The sequence below is a fragment of the Xyrauchen texanus genome, chromosome 7, assembly GCF_025860055.1.
Source record: "Xyrauchen texanus isolate HMW12.3.18 chromosome 7, RBS_HiC_50CHRs, whole genome shotgun sequence".
NCBI lineage: Eukaryota > Metazoa > Chordata > Actinopteri > Cypriniformes > Catostomidae > Xyrauchen > Xyrauchen texanus.
The window spans coordinates 48,373,600-48,393,956 of NC_068282.1; the positions used below are offsets into that span (position 1 = coordinate 48,373,600).

The 20,357-nt window shown below is 38.0% G+C and overlaps 1 protein-coding gene across 1 annotated transcript in view; it reads right to left on the minus strand.

Annotated features, from left to right (window-relative positions):
* Positions 1-19,675, minus strand: part of txnrd3 (thioredoxin reductase 3) — a 28,384-nt gene extending 8,709 nt beyond the window's left edge. The window contains exons 1-10 of the mRNA XM_052129845.1: positions 19,392-19,675; positions 14,108-14,168; positions 12,272-12,381; positions 9,284-9,391; positions 6,926-6,998; positions 6,655-6,774; positions 2,987-3,129; positions 2,717-2,832; positions 454-679; positions 99-191 (exon numbers count right to left, since the gene is read on the minus strand). Coding sequence (XP_051985805.1) covers positions 99-191; positions 454-679; positions 2,717-2,832; positions 2,987-3,129; positions 6,655-6,774; positions 6,926-6,998; positions 9,284-9,391; positions 12,272-12,381; positions 14,108-14,168; positions 19,392-19,508 — 1,167 coding nt within the window. The 5' untranslated portion in view covers positions 19,509-19,675. The remainder of the gene's footprint in view (positions 1-98; positions 192-453; positions 680-2,716; positions 2,833-2,986; positions 3,130-6,654; positions 6,775-6,925; positions 6,999-9,283; positions 9,392-12,271; positions 12,382-14,107; positions 14,169-19,391) is intronic.
* Positions 19,676-20,357: the final 682 nt, after the last annotated feature.

A 20,357-nucleotide genomic window follows, 5' to 3' on the forward strand; every position in this document is an offset into this window, starting at 1 on the left:
GCCATAAATAAACAGATAGCTACACAGAAATCTGAAGTGAAATTATTTTCCTTCCTTGAAAGAAATGCTTAAATTATTAACACAAACATGACACTCACAGTATTGTATTCTCCTTCAATGATCTCATCGCTCTCGGTTGATTTGGCAGTCACCTTCAGTCGACCTGGAGTTCCAGCTTCCAGCTCCTCTACCTGAGAAACATTTACACAATCACTGCTGTGTTTTATCACAACATGATCTTCTTGGCCAGGAATTTGACGTTGCAGTTTCTGACATTGGACATACAGGTGCAAATGTTCAGTTGTATCTTTATATCATCTACGGTTTATGCATTCAACCATCACTATATGGGGAAAGAGGCCATGACTTGATCACAGTACTTCATAAACTCTATAGATAACACCTAACAATTTCACATTTCTGTAATGTTTAACAGCACACATTTGCACAAACCTTAACTGGAACGAACTTCCTGAGGAATTTGACCCCGTGCATCTCCATGTAATCTCCCGCACGATTGGCCATGTCCTGATCGAAGCCGCGCAGCAGAATGGAGCGAACCATGATGGTGACGTCTATACCCAAACCGGCCAGAAAACCCCCGCACTCCAGAGCCACATACGACGCCCCGACCACCAGAGTCTTCCCGGGACAGTAGGGTAACGAAAACAGGTCATCACTGCGGAAAAAAAACCCCAAACTTCATTGAGTACACAACTGAAGAGCTATGCTGCCTTGCGAATGCAAAACACAGTAACTACACAGGGTTTACACATGGTATTAAGATGCATTTTGGGTGTTCCGATCACAAGTGCGCCCATCACCGGTGGTGTTCCCCAAGGTTACGTCTTAGGACCTCTTCTTTTCTCGCTTGTTTTACATTTTCTGGTTAGATGGTTATTTCATTTGAAAACCACTCATAACTGGATTGACAGGGGAGTGGGTGGTGCTACGCTGCTGTTTGGACAAATTCGAACGGATGAGCATTTACACTACAAGCCTAATGTGGTCACGTGTGTTATTGACCACTTTTGAATTTGGTTGTAGTGGACAAATCTTAGAACCCTGTTTACACCAGCCTTAAGCGTCATCCCGTTTCAAACTAATTGCCCAAATTACATTTAAATAAACAGAGTCATAACGAAATCATGTCTTTTGAATTATGATCTGTCTTGTGACAGACAGGTCTCTTAAAATATACTCCGATTATGAGAGAACTGTGTGAGACTATTGTATAGTCCACAATTGGTGGACAGTCAAAAAACTAGCCATTTATCTCAGTTTCAGTGTAGGTGTAGTTACTGTGTTCCTTTAAACATAAAAGTTGGCAAAGAGTCTTGGCTCTTGCCAAAGACCTTTATTCGAACACTTCCTCATCTGACAAATGACAAGTCTGGAAATCCCAGACTTGAGCAATAAGACCACACATGCATTCAGGTTGAATGACCATGTCATCAGAAGCTAATTTACTTAACGGGATTGTTCACCCCAAAATGAAAATTCTCTCATCATTTACTGCCATCCCAGATGTGCAAGACTTTCTTCTGCTGAACAAATTTGAAGAAAAATATCTTAGCTCAGTAAGCAGTCAGCATAAACGTCATCCATATGACTTCACTGGTTAAATGAATGTCTTCTAAAGCAACACGATTGCTATTGCTGTAAAAAGATCAATATTCAAGTACTTTTTAACTACAAATCATCCATGAGACTTAATTGTATTGGCAAGAACAGACGCATGCGAGACACCTGGAAGAGCGGCGCCGTTTACAACAGAGTTGGAGGAATGCTGTAAAGATGCTTCGTTGTTTTGGTTCGTTTACTCACAATGGCACGTTTGTGTGCTCATTCTGGATTTCTCATCCGAGAAAAGTGAGATTACGTCAATAACGTGCTGACGTGAATACATCACATGATGTATTTTTGTGTGAACTATCCCTTCAATAGGAACCCGTAATAACCATTTTTTCCTATACAGAACACAAAAGGAGATGTTTTAATAAAAGTTGCCCCTGTGTGTCTGCAATACAATGGCAGTGGATAGTGACTCACTTTTAATACAAAATTCATGTGAGAACCTGCAACATGCAAGAAGGAGCCACAGTAAAAAAAGCTTCTCTCATAGCGCTCATGAATGCGCAACAAAGTCATGGCTTCAATTCCAAGTTGTTTCTCACTAAAGTCTATTGTACGTCTAGACAGAAGAATATGATACACAAGTCGCATGGACTACTTTTAGGACACTTTTGGGTGCTTTAATGTTTAATGGAGTAAAGCCAATTTTTAAAAAGATGGACCAAGGTTTGGAATGACAAAAGGGTGAATAAATGTTTATAATTTTCATTTTTGGGCAAACTGTTCCCTTAAGTCCAAATCAGAATTAATCTGAATTTTGGGCGATGTAAACACCTTATTCAGAATATTCATGCAACAAGATATTCATTTAAATCTAACCCTAATTCTATGTGATACAGGTAGCTGTGGAAAATTAAGCTACTAAAACATTTCTGGGTTGAGGAAATAAACAATAGATTATACACTTGTGCGTCATGCAGTTCAGTGAAGTCGTTTTTTCCCTTGGTGACTGAGCATGAATCAGCTTTAAATCTATAAATCCTGTAAATAAATGATCACGGCTCCAGTAACGAGCCCCTGCGGTCCAGCTCAGTTTAAGCTGCTCTCCAGAGAGAGTTTACCGGTGTAACCTCAGACTCACCTGGTTATGCAGTATTCTTTATCTCCTGGGATGCCCAGGTAACGAGGTCTCTCGCCTGTTGCCAGAACAACCTTGGATGTAGTGTAGAACGTCTCTTTACCACGCTTGTTTGTCGCCTGTGAGGAAGAGTAAACAAAAGATAAGTCAATAAAAAAAAAAAAACACAGCATTACCATATTTAATACGTCAATAATGAAGATGTTCATAAAGGGGGAAAAAAAAATTAATAAAATAAATAAATCAGACATTGTTGGGTTTGAACACACTTGCCTTGATCTTGTGGGGCTCCACAAACTCAGCGAAAGCATTGACGTAATTTACATTTTTGTCTCGCAAGGAAACTCTGTAGCCCCAGTTCAACGAACCGATGTAGTTATTCACCGCGGTCTTCATCGTGTCCCAGTTGTGAGTCACTTTAAAAAAGCCAATATTTGAACAACGTCAACGAGCAAAAATGTAGACAGAAAAAATACATTTATTTATCTGCACAGGGCACAAGAATAAGTGTCAAAAATCAAACTCTGAATGTCATGATGATGATGATTTACAGATTTAGTAAAATCTCAATTCAATTTCATCAACAATTTAAGTCATAGACCAAGTTCCTATTTTTAGGGGAATCACATCAGGATACAGACAGTCACAAGTACTTTTAATAAACAGTTCACTAGTTCTAAACCCGTATGACTTTCTTTCAGGGTTTCTGCAGGTTTGAAGCAAGTGTGCCCTCAAAAGTGAAGCCAAAACGTCTCGATCGCCCCCCCCGGTGGCTGGTCCTAGTATAGGTCATAAACCCCGCCTCCCCATGTTATTCAACGGGACGTGAGACCAACTAAACAATTAAATTACACTTCACATATCTTTTTTCCAAAGATAGTTTCTGTCATTTACTGTTAGGGTTAGGGTGGCAGTGTTTGTTTTAAAAATAAGTTTGTTTTTAGTTATTTGATGCTATAATAATGCTGCTGTGACATCATGATTGACAGCTGTGATTGACAGGTTCTCTGAGCGAAGTAGTCACTGAAGCACCAACTGACTTTTTTCCGGGATCTTCGGAGGACTGAGGAGATTGGAGCTTTAAATTTAATATCTAAATTTCTATAATTAATTATTTCACACCGTCATAAGTCAAAAGTCAAAAGTGCAGGGGCGTGTGCTTGCGATTGATTCAGCGAGAGTGAGGGCGGGGCCTTGATTCGGCGGCTTTACTTCCTGCTCACTACGCGCAGGTTCTGTCCCGAAATCGCAACTTGCGCAGACTCGAGTCCCAAGATGTCAGCGCCATATCGGGACACTGGCGGCTTCAGTTCTCACCAATGGAAAAGAGCGAAGGGGCGTCGTCCATCTTTTTTTACAGTCTATGGTTTGAAGCAATGAAATTTAAGACTTAAGGCCAAGAAAATAATAATTTAAGACCACTTTGGCAATAATAATAAAAAAAACACATTTAACAATTCATTAGCTGGTAAATACAAAACCACTGAGACCACTTGGATGTCTCTGGACATGTTTGTTTTATATTTTATTGTGCATTTATGCAAAGTTAATACAACATTAAAACTGTAAATTAAATCATTAAGAGTGAATGTAGCCTATATTGTGACCTTTCTCTTTAGTCACTTGATTTCCAGCAAGACGTGACGCAATAGACCAATGCTTTGGCAATGTCACCGCTTATGTCAAACAAGGAAGTGGTGGCAAAAACCAAGAGTTAAAGTCAATTTATCAGATTATGTTGTTGAAAATGTATTCTGAGGGCTCTAGTTGACTTCTGTGGCTTCAAGATCATCATCAGGACTGAGATAGTTTCAAGCAGCATATTTTTATAGCGAACATGATTACATGTTTGTTATTAACTTATTTCATTATAGTAACTGTATTGCTAAGAATATGTTAGTATTTATGATGGTTTTGCGTCTTCACAAAACGTTCGTTTAATCATCTAATCTGTCAAATCTTACAACAGTCAGCGGGCTTTCTAAACATTGTAAATAAGTGGATTGGTCTATAGACCTTATTCACAGTAGCGCCATGTTTGATTTTTAAATGGGAATGAAGCTGTGAGGGAGAGACTTACCATCTCTTCAAATGGCATGCACGGTATAAATCTGTAAAAAGCTCCTTGATCACATCTGATTTTCGACAACTCGTGTTGTCTGGAGTTTTTTTGTCTACTGAGTGTTCTTGACAGATATCTTTAACAGGTAGTTAAAGTGCAGTTCGTTTAAAAATGAAACGTCTGTCATCGCTGCTCACCCTTGAGCCTTGTGGGCGGCTGTAGCTCAGTTGGTAGAGTGGGTCGGCCACTAATCGCAGGGTTGGCGGTTTGATTCCCGGCCCACATGACTCCACATGCCGAAGTGTCCTTGGGCAAGACACTGAACCCCAAGTTGCTCCCAATGACAGGCTAGCACCTTGCATGTAAGCTCTACCGCCATTGGAGTATGAATGTGTGTGTGAATTGGTGATTGAGATGCAATGTAAAGTGCTTTGAATACCGTTAAGGTTAAAAAGGCGCTATATAAATGTTGACAATATGTATTGAAAATGTTAACAGATTAAATTATGAAAGAACTGTGCTGCATAATATGTTATGATGTATATTGAAAACAGATTATATACAAAATATTTAATATATTTTCATATTATGCATATTATCAATATTATATAATTATATTATTATTGTTTTGTATATTACTACCATTTTTTTAAATGGACTGATTCAAATGGCAGAGAAAATCCCTGAATATGTCAGATCAAGAGAGATGTCGATGAGAGATGTAACAGGTGTAACTCTGCAGCCGAGTAGTTCTGTTAGCTTTACAATTATTGTCCAAGGTGATGTGAAATAAGGAAGCGCCAAGATTTGAAAGGCGTTAAAAGACAGCCCAACCTCGCACGCTTGGAAATTGTACAACAGCTTTGTCGATCTATAAACAGGAGCGACTGTGTTAGCGCATCGCTCGCTTACAGAGACGCAAAATAACGTGTGTAACATCGTAAGTTCAGCAAAAATGCACTTCCTGCATGCGCTCAAACTAAACTCAAGCGTCAGCAGCTAAATTACGGATGCAGGAGAGAAAGAAAGAGAGAGAGAGAGAGAGAGAGACAGAGAGAGAGACCGAGAGAGACTGGGGGAGGACCATCATGCATCAGTTGCAGCAAAATTCATTTTTGAGATACACACCCTCAGAAACCAATTACTGCCTTAAATGTACTTCAGTACTTTTATTCTCTTATCTTCATAATGTCGTGTTAAATGCTTATTTTGTGTGTATATTGTTATTATAGTTTTTATTTTATTTGATTCATTACCTGGCACCTTATTTTAATTCTATTTTATTATTATTATTATTTGTCTTGTCATTATCTGTTTTGTGTATTCATGCTTTGGCAATATTGTATGTAAACACAATCATGCCAATAAAGTACTTTAAATTGAAAATTGAAATAGAGAGAGAGAGAGACACAAACAGAAAGAGAGTGAGAGACACAGAAAGAGAGCGAGAGGGAGGATTATGACTAGCACAGATTCTGCCATTTTAAGTGTCGTCTCTATTCACAACCCCAAAATTTAAGACCTCATCAAACTTAAGACATCTTGTTATTTAAGATATTCAAGACGTTTTAAGGACCCACGGAAACCCCGTCTTTCCTCCAAACAAAAAAAAGAGAGTGAATGGAGAAACATCTGCTTATCGACTTCCACAGCAGAAAGTCATACGGGTATGGAACAAAATGTGGCGAGTACATGATGACAAACGTCTGGGGGGAAATATCTCTTTAAATCTGAGAGTAAATAAGAGCTACAAACTAACAATATTGTCTCTCAGTTATTTAAAAGGCATAATTCTTGACGGTATTGTTTACAGAATACATGTGCCACTTTGTCCCACACACTGCCTTATATTTCAAATAGCATGGCATATATGAATCACCTTGTTCACCGAATTCCCAGCCGTACTTGCGGGCGTCCTGCATGGCTGTGCCCAACAGGGCCGTCTGATGCATCAGTTTCTTAGGAATACAACCCACATTTACACACGTACCTCCCAGACCTAGAGAGAAATAATGACACCTTAATAGAGTAAAGTGTCCCACAATATAGAGGTTTACTTGCATTAATCATGTCACTGAATTTTCAAGTGTACATTTTAGGTTTGCAAAGGCATGTTGTTGTGCCATGCCTCATGCATATCCTATCCTTACCCCAGGTTGTGCCTTTGGGCGTAGGAACGACATAATCCAGAACCATGACCTTTTTCCCCAAAACAGCTGCTTCCTGTTGATGGAGTAGAAAGTGTGAAAATACGTTCATGTACAACACTTCTATTCAAAGACTCAATGAAAGCCTGCTTATGAACATAAGGGTGTGGGTTAAGTATTAACCATCTATAGCAGGGTTTTACATAACATTGAGATGCAAGTAGTCGAATAATATTGCTGACCATTTAAAGGCTGATATAACTTAAATTAGTGCTGTCAAATTTAATAAGTTAATGCATTTGATTCATTAAAGCTGAAGAATGTCATTTCCGCGAGCGACACTTGCGCCACCGAATGGAATTGGAAAAACAAACGATGTTTTCAAAACAGATTTCTGAATACGTCACTCATCTTCTGATGTTCAAACAGTCAGATAGTCCGGCCCCCAACTCACGCCATTGGTGAAGTAACGTTGCTGGGGTGGGTCTTAGAGGGTCACTCAAAAGGAGAGGAATATTAAGTGCCACTGAGACAGTGTTTAGAATTACTTATAGTTGTTCCTGCATATTAAAAGGAATGTTCCGGGTTCAATGCAAGCTAAGCTCAATCGACAGTAGCATAATGTTGATTACCACAAAACATTTTTGGAGGGTTTTAAAAAGGCAGAAATGTAAATCTTATAATTTTCTAAAAGCACTTGCATCAATTCTTCTGTTAGAAGAAAGATACATAAAAGGTTTGAGGGAATTATAATGCAAAAGTACAATATTAAATATAAGTGTATTTTTTTCACTTGGTTATACTTCTCAGATTAAAGTAAAGACAAAATACACTTATATTTAAGATATATTCTCTTAAAGCAAGTTTAAATATCTTATGTTGCTTCTCAAGTAAATGCATCTTGTTTTAAGGATTTTTAGACTATTTTAATTGGAAAAAAAGACAAAAACACTGGTGGTGGCGTAGTGACTAAAGCACAGGGCTGTTAATCAGAAGGTTGCTGGTTTGATCCCCACAGCCACCACCATTGTGTCCTTGAGCAAGACACTTAACTCCAGGTTGCTCCGGGGGGATTGTCCCTGTAATAAGTGCACTGTAAGTCACTTTGGATAAAAGCATCTGCCAAATGGAGAAATGTAAAATGTATAAATGATAACAATAGGATTTTCTGCAGTGAATTACTTTACAGAATTAAACTTAATAAAATGTACTATTTTTGACCCTTTCATTCAGTGAATGTCATTTAGAGGTATTTTAAAAAGATTATTTTTTCCTCTTTATTGTTAGTAAGCACGTTTAATACAACCTTTTAAGTTGGCACACAAGCTGAATAATCAGTTAAGAACGAATGATTAATTGTTGCAATAAATCACAGAATAATCGTTCTAATAATCATTAGATTAACTGTTAGTTGCAGCCCTAGTTGACATAAGGGCTGGGTATTGATAAAGATTTCTCGATTCCATTATCGATTCATATGGGTGTATTTTTGTTATAAATGTACCTTTTGCTTACATACATTTTAACTTTTTAATAATGAACAAATCAATGTATTTAAATCAATATATTATATTGCATATATTATTTTGTTACACGTTTATTGTTTAATAACATAACATGTGCTAAAACCGGTACTGTCTCTTTAAGAAAATTTAGATTTTTGTAAAGAGCGTCTGTAACGCGAGAGAATCGAATTGCTTTAATTCTAATCATGCATAGCACAAATTAGATAATTTTATTTATTTTTTTAATCAACAACTGACTGTTGCTCAGAGTGAAAGATCAATCTTGGGATTTAAGAATCGATATCAAGATCGTTCAAATGAAGATTGAGATGCATCGGACTATCTATATTTTGGCCCACCTAGTTGACGTTAAATCAATCAGCTTCACACAAAAAACAAAAAAGTTAGAAATCATGTTAACACACATTATGTCTTGTGGCTATACGTTTGAATCAGTATTTTAACGAATACTGATTGGTCCCCATTCACTTCCATTGTAAGTGCCTCACTGTAACACAGATTATTTATTTTTATTTTTTTTAAAAAGAGTCGAAATTAGTTTGTGGTAATCAATATTACACCACAAATGCTGTCGATGTGAATGGACCATGTATTGAACCCGGAATATTCCTTTAAGCTAGGATAGAAGTATTTTAACACAGAAAAAAATTTACATGTTTCAGCTTTAAATATGTTCAACAACGTAACTTTTTTCCAATAAAATTTGCCAAAACCCTTCGTTGTGTTTTGTAATTAAACTGATTGGGAGATTCAGAGCTGACTGGAATTAATCGTAGCCGCAGGCTAAAGGGCCATTCACATGGCACCTCTGAAGTTCAGCAGGGTGAATCCTCACCTTTGAGCAGGCCAGACCTCCAGATCCGCCTCCAATGACGATGAGATCGTAGTCGTACCCCTCACTCTCATCACCCAACAGCTGCTGCAGGATGCCATCTTTGTGTGCCTGTTACCATGACAATCGCATTAGCAGTGGCATAAACGCGATGCAGAGAAGAGCTGTTGTGAAGAGGTACTTGTGCACTATTCAGATCCATTACCAAAAGGTCTTTTCCCCCCTCAAGCTGCTTTACAGTGAAATCTGTCTACAGACAGATACATTTCAGTTATTGACGGCTATGTCTGGAACACTCTTACTACTTCTGCATTATATAGCAGGTGTGCACAGTACAGTTTCTGAATGCATGCATGGAATGACCCACTAAATGAGAAAATGTGCAGTGTACAACCTATAAAAGGAGGGGCCTCCAAAGACTGTAGATGTCATAAACTTGAAGGCCACTTTTAATGACACTGGTTAACAAAGTTGAACAGGCTCCAATCAACAGTGACTCCTGAAGAACTGATGGATCAGACGTTTCTGAACGGGTTACAAAACCGTTGCTTCAGACTTTGGCCACCATAAAACCATCAGATCCACGAGTACAAGTGAGAGAAATTCACCACTACTGTTACTATAAAAATCAGACAGCTGTATGTGATCAAAGAGATCAGGAATAACCCGAATGAATCCACAATAAATCAAAGCAGCAATGATTACAGATCATACAAAAGATGCTGATGTGTGAGAAACAATTCCCGCTCTTAATCCAGTTGAAGGTGCAGCTGTTCATGCAAGATCATAAATATTAACAAGACAATGTCTTCGTGAAACACTTTTGAAACTAGTAGTTTGTGTAAGGAATACTTGTGCACTCAATTCAGTATTTGTACATTGGTTGGAATTTCAATTGAATGGGCCACGCCCCACTGGAATTTGGAATCACAATTGGAACGACAGGAGGTAGAACTTCCTGAATTGCAATTCCAAGAAATGTAACAAGGTAATTTATTTATATAGCCCATTTATTAATGGAGGGATAGAATAATGATTTATTTATTTTTTTTACTTTAGATATAACATTTCTCAGAAATAACTTTCAATAATATCATCTAATATCTAGGCTAACTTATAGGGATGTAACGATATCAAAATCTCACGGTACGATACAATTTCGATATTGACCTCACGGTACGATATTTATTGCGATATTGTGGAAAAGCTCACGGTATTGTTAAATAGCTCACGATAGTGTTTGTGATGATAATAGCGAAAAAATACTGACATTTATTCTGCTTTTGCCAGTCAACAGGCAATGTATTGTTGTATTTATGGATCATGACAACATAAAACGCTGATCACATAGTGCTTTTAAAGTGCAAGTTGTAGTCAGGAACATCAATATTCTGTATAGTAATATTTGGTTGCATAACTGATTCTTCTGTGCAATGTTCAAGTTAAGAAGCAACTAGAACAATTGTAAACAATAGGGAATTCCCTTTAAGTGCAAACAAAGATCAAGTTAAGTCAGGTTTATGCGTAACGCAAATAAAAGCAGCCTTTCAAAACTGGTATTTAGGAACATGACTTAAACTTAAATAAAATAGTCAGTCAAAAAGCCTTTTAAAAAACACTGACCTATCATTTAGCTTATGTTCACGTTTTTCATCAGAAAGATCAAAATAGTCCATTGTCTGTCCACCACCACCTCTCCTTTTGCGTTTTTTGACACGACAAAACCAAAATGTTTCCAGACATCTGATTTAAAAGCTGCAGGGGCTGGCACAATCTCAACTTCGGGGTTGTTGTTTTCATCCTTACAAGTATCGCTGTCGGCCCTGCTGGCTTGCTGTGAGCTTGTGTGGACAGCGTGTAGCGTGCAATCCTATTGGCTTAACAACGGTTGTTGTGACGACGCAGCGCAAAGGATCATGGTCTATGTAGTTAACAATGATTTGTTCCGCGGGACTGTGTTTAATCCTCTTGCTTTTTGACGGACACCTGTCCTTTTAATATTGTAACCCAACCACGACGATATCGAGACACGTTTACCACCGCGATAGCGCGATATCGTTACATCCCTACTAACTTATTCGAATGAACAAAGCCATCAACACATTTTAATTTGGCCATACAGCACCAAAAATGGACCCCCACATTGTTTTCATAGAACCTCATAAAAACATGAATCAATTGATTGTGGAACCCATGTACTTCCATTATAAAAGGTCCTGACAGAGCTCAATCTTCTTCTAAACATCTTAATTTGTGTTCTGCTGAAGAAACACAGTCATGCACATCTGGGATGGCATCAGAGTGAATAATGAGAGAATTTTCATTTTTGGCTTAACTATTCCTTTAATATTATTCATAAGGAATTGACTGGATTATGAATATTTCATTTAATATGCATTTAAGGTGGTTTATGAACTTTTCCTTAAAAGGAATTTGAAAATTCCTTACATTCTGGCAACAAATGTATTCTTTCAAAATCAAAATGCATGCAATCAAATGTATTAAAACTAACCAGTTTTATGAATTTCTTTTAATTTAATTCTATTTTTATTCTAATTCCTTGCATTCGAATTGGCAGTCTAAATTCCATTCTGAACGGCACCCGACTGTACACCATAGCATATACTGCCTATTATTCTTCAGGAAGATAAGTGAAACAGTACACAACAATCATTACACAGCAAATGCAGCAGATCTTCAGGGTTTTGTATGCAAATGGTACATTTTCATACTGTATACAGCAGTAGTAATAGGAGCTGCATGGGAGTATGCAACTGTGAACAAATGCCATGTTCGGAAAATAATACTAGCTTACCACTTACTGTATACATGTGACTTTTTTAGGCATTATTCCACAATTAATGCTTGATACGAGTACACTGTGATTGGTTGCTTTACATACTCTCAATGCAAGCAGTTTGTAGCCAGAATAAGCAGCAAAGTAGATGAGAATTTAAGTAAAGCATACAGAAAAAACTGAGAAATCAGTACCTTCATGGTGTTGTCACAGCCACCGATGTGTTTCTTGTTGATGAAAACGTTGGGGACTGTTTTCTGCCCAGTCATCTCATGTAGCATGTCCTGGTAGTTGGATCCATCCTCTGAAACACACATCAGAAGTGATTGCGGCAGGAAGGAGGGTGGGGCCGGGTTGTGATGCTGCACATCCGGCCCCTAATCAGGCTAATCAATCCCTTGAGAGGGAGAAAGGCAACCGGAGACGGCAGTTCCAGAGAGAGAGGGAGAGAGAGCGAGAGCTACGGGCAGCTGCCCAGCACGTGTTTGTCTTAAACACAAGTTTGTAATTAAACTATTGTTTATATTGTTAAGCTGGATCTCGCCTCCTCCTTTACATTGAACTTCGTTACACTGGTGCCGAAACCCGAGAAGGAAGAGGGATGCGCTGTGGTAGAGTCCTCACCACTACTATCCACCCCAATGGAGCAGCCGCGGCCATCCGCCAGGGGGAAAGGAGCCTGGCCGCCTGAGAGCAGAGGAATAGGTGCCGACCGCAAGGGGAGGAGGGGCTCTTAGCCGACCACCTGGAGTGGTCAGGGCTGCTGCCAGGGGTGGAGGAGACCCTTAACAGCCGCTAAACTGTGGCGGGGTTAGGCACCGCCGACCGCGAGTGGGGTGGGGCTCCTGGTCGACTGCTGCCAGGGGCAGGGGAGACCCCTTCCATCCGCCAGGGACAGGAGGACTGCCTCCGATCTGCCTAGGGACGGGTGTTGTCCACTAGAGGGTGGAGGAGTGGCCGAGGACCAAGCTACGGCGTATCAGTTTTTTTCCTCTCTCTCTCTCTCTCTCTCTCTCTCGCTCATTCTGGCCTTCACCTCTTGTTTCTTTTGTTGTTGTTGTTGTTTTTCCCTCCCCCTGTCACCCTCCCAGGTCCAAAGAGGCGGGGATCACCGGTCATCTACACGTCAGGGGGCATGAAAAATTGCGTTGTTAAAAATGTTTTTACGCAATTATTCATGCCCCCTGACGTGTACGTAAATTCGGTAATAAAAATACAGATTTTTCTACCATGCAAGTGGTCGGAGAGATCTTAAATAGACAGTCCTAGTTTGATTTTTATTTACCAGACGATCCAATGCAAACAACAACAACAAAAACCGTTGGGGCATAATGCAAGTATTGTTATTTTCCTCTGAATATATTTTCAGTTCAGTGGATTTAATGTACTGTCAAACAATGACTGTTTGGTTGAAATAATGATTTCATCGGATTTAAAAAATAAAAATAAAAAAAGTTGAAGAGGGTGTCAATAAAATAAATCACTCTAAGCTATCACATAGCTCTATTTCCAGCCATTCAGTTCATTCACCAGGGAAACCATTATCAATACTACGGTATTACACAACAGCTGTGCATGTACAGAAAGATAAAGATTATCATGTGACATGAATGCGACATAGGGAGGGGAGTACAGTCAACAGAACGAAAGCAGGAAAAGGAAGATGATTTGATATGTTAGCAATGATGCAGTGTGAGTGACTCAGCAGGTCAGCTGTCATGGCTAAAGGTACAACACAATGTACAGAGAGCACATGACATGTCAGAGTATTTCAGCTCATATCAGTCAAAGACCCGAGTCATTCAGGTGGAAAAACTGTAATGACCTCTAACATGGATATTACATAACCTCTAGAGTCCAACATAACTAACATTCCTCAGGTGTACAATGAACACATTCTAACATTAGTAGAAAGACACAGTTTTACTGAACTTGCATGCTTGTAACCTCCCATATTTAATGCATTAGAATAAATGTTACTGATAACTAAATCTGCAAATGATAGACGTTAGAAGTAATTGTAAACTTACCCATCAGGTCCAGCTCTATGGCATGACATTTGACATTCAGTTCTTTAAATAGTTCCTTCACCTGAAATTAAAGAAAAGTCAACATGTAAGTTACACAGCAGAATACGCATTTTAAAAACGGTAAATGCAGCAAATTCGTCAGACAAATATTCCCTTTGTTAACCTGTGATCAAGCACCAAAGTTCCCTTTAAATCTCTGTTACCACAAATTCAAGATATTGAAGCTTTGAAATAGGGATGGCATCATTCTGCAGGTTTGTTATGGTTCATGTTGTCACATTTTTTTTAAAGCATTATTTCAAATATAAAAGATGACTTGGTTAATTGTAAATTAGTCGAAAAACTAAATCATTTTTCAATTATGAATATGTAATAGCTGTATGTCAATACATATCTTAGTAGATGGATCAATGAGGTGAACTTATTTTTTAGTCCACATCTAATACATTAGAAATGCAATTCAAACAAAACAATTACTTGAATAAACCTTTAAGAAATGTCATGTGGTACAACCGTCCGGAGACAGAACAAAATAAAGTCTCACTGAAAGCTGAAATAATTAAATGTTGGCATGAGTTGTGCTGAATAATCTTTTATTATAAGCAGTGAAACCATTTTACTTTTAAAATATGATTAATATTTCAAAAACCAAACCAAAGTCAATTGGTGTGACCAACATGTAGGAAGAAATTTTGTTGTCTTGTGCCAAAAAACACAAAGCAGAGATCTCTTTAGACCTGCAAGACTACGTGTGAACTTTAAAAACAATTTATTATATTTTTTATGAGAACACTGATTTTAAGTCCTTTGGTGTAACCATGAGAAAACTTATTGATAATTTCTTTACTTAAATCATGATATTGACTAAAAACAATTTGACATGTTTTAAAACATGTTTTAAAACTTTTTTTATTTTTTATTAATTATTAAACTGATCATATATTCAAGAAAACCATTTTAATACCATTGACTTAATGGTTACACCACATGACATTCATTCACAAGTCACACACACACACACACGATTGGGAGGGTTACTTTTGAAATGTATTCCACTACAGAATACATGCTGTAAAATTTAATTTATTCTGTTAGAATACTCGAGGTCAGTAATGTAATCTAAATACTTTGGACTTTTTTTATTTTTTCACTTGTTTTGACTTAAACATGTTAAAAATACATTCTCTGAAAAACCCAAATATCTTCTGCAGTGTTGCTTCTAAAACAAGATCAAATTTATCTTGTTTTAAGGATTTTTACAGGAAAACAATACAAATATGATCATCAAGAATATGATTTTTGCCCTAATATTAAAGATCTTACTAAAAAAAAAAATGTATTATGATCTAACGTGAATTTTCTTGATAAATAAATATGATTGTGTCTGGTAACATGTGCATGTAAAATGGTTAGAAATAGCATTTTAGCTTAGCGAAAATTTCCACAAGGTTTATTTCTATTTCTTCTGCTCCAACTGACTTCAAACGTACTTCTCTGTCTGCTCGTATGAATGTCACACATCATAAGAAAGTGTTTCACCGCTGTTCAGATGCACTTTAGATCACATCATTTATATGTATAAATGTTTTCCATCTAATATGACAAAATATTAAATGAAACAAATGACAATAAAATGCAAAGTAATCTCTTCAGTAATCAACATACTTTTTGAATGTAACTATTCTAAATACTATAAGCTGTATCCTCATGAAATTGTAACTGTCCAAGGTGAAGTATTCAGTTTACTTATACTTTAGTATTTGTAAATACACGCACATCACACGCATACATGCATATATACACACGCATACATACACACACACACACACACACACACACACACACACACACACACACACACACACACACTTTTTAAACAACAACCTATAATAAATAAAAACTATTCCTGAAACCCCTTCAAACAACATTTGGTATTTTTTGATTTTAATAAAGACATTAAATGACACAGTAATGACCTTTCTATTAGTCAATATAACGTCAATTTACTAGAGGTGCACCGTTACCAATTTTTGAAGGCTGATACAACTACCTAGATTTGGGTATCGGCCGATACGGAGTACCGATACGAGTAGTTTTTATAAACTAAACTTATATAGTCTTTATAAACATGTGCCATTCTATAGGCATTTGATATCATGATATTGCAAATATTAGCATTTCAAGTAATTAAAAATGACAATTCAGGAATGTTTTAACTCTTTCCCCGCCAAACACGGAATTTTCCGGGTTTTATGAAAAAACGCTTCCCCGCCAAACACGGAATTTTCCGGGTATCCGTGTTTTAGGTGGTATACGGTAAGGAAGACCCGCACGCATGTTTTGAAAGAGTACGCAACTCTTTGATCAAAGAAACAGACTGCGATCGTCTCAAAAGTGAAGTGGAACACCATACTAATACTAAAGCACTTGTTTGATAAAAATGCCTTTTTCTCAGCTTTTTGTCCGAAATGTTGTTTTTGACAAAACCTACCTCTGTTCAAGTGGCAATAAAAAAGAACAAATGAAGATAAAATAAAATCGTTTTTTTGCCTAAAAGCAGAGGCTCAGATCTTTATTTTGATATATAGCATCTTCATATATTCATGGAAGAAAATATTCTGCGGGCCATTAAAATTTAGCGAAAATAGTCAAAAACCCTGGCGGTGGCTGGCAACTTTTTTTTAAAAACGCTGGCGGGGAAAGAGTTAATAGGGTGTAGCTTCTGTTTAAAATTATCCTAGCTAACATGCATGTTATTCATATTTTATTATTGTTATTTATCAATATTGTTCTGTACATTCATGGAGAGGACAGTGCAGCTTTAATATTGATTGATAGTTCTCGGTTGTTGTGTTGAACCTGACTGAGTTCGATGTCTGTTTGATTGCTTTACACGGTTTTGTTATTGGGTTACGTGTATAAAATTGTGTTTTATTAAGTGAAGACACAGTGTCAAATCACGACTCTCCCCATTCATTTGTATGGTATCCGTATCAGTGACGTACTGTCGTAACACGCTAGTTAACCGTTACTAGCATTGCGCTCTCTTCTATGATTGAACTGCGATGGTTGTTATTTCAATAATAGAAAATCTCTGGCACAAGTCTGATCATAGCGTTCTTTTTTTGTCCTCCGTCAAACACAAATGAGAGAGCACGTGCATGTGAGAGGATCCACATATATCAGGTAAAGGTGGATACAATAAAAAATTATTTTTTAAAAAACGTATGTTCTAGATTTAAATGGTTTAAACACAAAATTGATTCTCACGGTCGTAGAAGCACTATGCACATATGTGCAACCACATTCAATTATTTTGAATGATATGCACTTTATATTTATATTTCATACACATTGATGCATAGAAGCTTAATAAAAAGCATTATTTACCTTCAAATGTTTTTACTGTGCAAAGCTACTTCACTGACTTATTTTTGAAACCCCAGTTGAACATTGAATAATACTACATTACTGTTCTGAGCAAGATTAAAGCATAAATGCGATGATTTTAATGATATAAATATATAGTTTCCATGTGTTGCGTGGTTCACAGTAGATTAGTGCTCTGCTCTGTCATTTCATACAACATGAATGATTCCCAATGTCTGTGGAGTTTTTAGTGGATGAGCGGTCAGATTTATTTAAAGTACGCAGCTCGTCCACAGTAAGATTGCGGCCTTTAGCGGTTTAATAAATCACACTAGGGATATATTATGATTTTAATTTGATTCATTGTCCATTTCAGCGTAAAAGGAGTCACAGAACACACGCTCAAAATGAGCATCAGGTGTCAGTTGTACTGCGCGCTGGCACCGGACAGAGTCAGTGCTCGATACTACTGGTATAGGACATCTTTTTCATTTTAGAATTGACTTGGTACCGAAGTACCAGTATTTCTGACAACACTATTGCGATAATGGTCAATTTACATCATCAGCAAAATTATCTCGATTATATCGTTTTTACACACACACACACTCACACACTCAACTGCGCGCGCGCGCGCGCACACACACACACACACACACACACACACACACTCAACTGCGCGCGCGCGCACACACACACACACACAGGCCCTGTCTCAAATGGCACTCTCCGGACTTGTGCACTTCCTCAGAGTCCACACTTCGGTGACGTCATGTAGTGCAGACTTATAGGGCCCCTCGCGCAAGTCCACAAGGGCGCATTGAGAAGTATTTTTGGGACAGACTCGATCGTGAAGCGTGGTTATTGTTGGACAGGAGCTGCAGGTTCGGTTCGGGGAAATATGCTGCCTATTGTTGCTGTTTTTACTATTGTGTTTGCGAGATGGCTTGCCATGCAGAGAAATCACATTTATACGCTCCGACGTCGTAGAAGACAAGATTATTTTTCATACATACAAATGCTGATGTTATGCACGGAGGAAAGGGTAAGCAAGTAAATGTTATTGACTTTGAAGATAAACATATATCTTGTCAGAAGTCGTTAATGCATTAAGTCATTATTATTTGATTTACTGTTTATTTTTCTTTTTTCTTATATATATATATATATATATATGTATTTTAGATTTTTTATGTGTACCTTGTTTTTTTTATGTCGTTTTTAATTTACAGGTTTAAATATCCATACTTCACTTACATATGACTCAGTAAAGCCCTGCCATTCGGTTCTATATAATGAATCGTTATGCGATCAGCCTATTATTCAGCGCGCTATTACTATGTTTGAGACATCAACCACTGGTCGATGACCATAATGTTTGTATAAACTGTAGGTAACAACTGGTAAAATGTACACAGTCAAAAAAACCATAATGATACATACACTTAAATATTTTCTTCTCAGCCATGTTATCAATTGTCTGTGTCCGTGAGCGAAAGCGCTCTTCACACCAGTTGTCTGATTGGCCTTTCGCAAGGACTCCTGGGTACTTGAAATGCGTGAAGCCTGGATCTATGCGGGCTTCGCGGAAGACCGCTTCAAGGGTACAAAGGGGGCGCTGCTGAGCACACTTCAGAGCGTTAAAATGCTAAATGGGACGGCCTACGGACTCAGCGAGCACGCGCAATTTAAGTCCACGAGACCGAAAGTCCGCATGAAGTGCGCCATTTGGGACAGGGCCACACACTCAACCGCGCGCGCGCGCGCGCGCACACACACACACACACACACATCTGCGCGCACACACACACACACACACACATTCAACTGTACACTTGAAATTCTTTAAATTAAGCCAAATGTTATTACTACACCTCAACCCTTTTTTGTCATTTTATTTGACAAACTCACTCACCTTCACGCAGTACGGACAGAAGCTCTTACTAAACACCAGCACCTGACTGGAATCGATCAGCTCTTTGATTTTAGATTTCATCAGCTCGCGACCCGAGTCATTCTCGATGGGCGGCATGGTGATCAATAACTGATCTCTGACCGATATTCTGCTTCCTGAGGCGATGCTTTGGACTATAGTGAGACTTGATCTCAAAACAAACTCATGACCTGACCGTAAATGCGCTAAACAGACATGATTGATCCTCCAGTGTAAATGACGCTTAGCCGCGCGCGCGCCTCTTACATGAGACCCATGCGAGACTGGCCAACGCGCGCCTGACCAAAAAGCAACAGACATTCGCGCTTAATCATGCCTACTTATAATGTGTAATGTAGGATAAGCATGGAAGGTAAATTCAAAATAGTTAAAAAAATATCTAGAATTGTTCAAAGTAACAACAGGCATTATTTGTAGAAGCCTAAATGAGCGACTAACGCGCTAGCGTCACCCATAGATGTCTATGGCGTCACCTGGTGGCAAAAGAAACGGAAGTCTGATTCACTTTGTCGAATCGGTTCGTTCAAACAGTTCGTTTCATTGAACCGGTTCAGAAATTATTCACATGGCATTTAACGTTTAATAATATGTATAGTAAAATTTCCTTATAGCTGGAGTCAAATGTTAATTTTTCCAACATTATTGTTAACGACATAAGCAAACAAGTTACATCTCTGAGATGTCATTAAATCTTAACATCTGCTAAACATCTTAAAAAAATCAGATTTACAAACAGACTAAATCATATATCTGATAGATGCTGATTGACATGACATATACACGTATTGCAGATGAGTGAACAACGTAAAATAGACGTCTTCCAGATGTAAACATACAGACTGGGTAATGTGTGCTATCAGGGCTGTTGCCAATGTCAATAATAATGTTAACTAATAGCCAAATATTAATTGTTCCACTTTTGTTTAC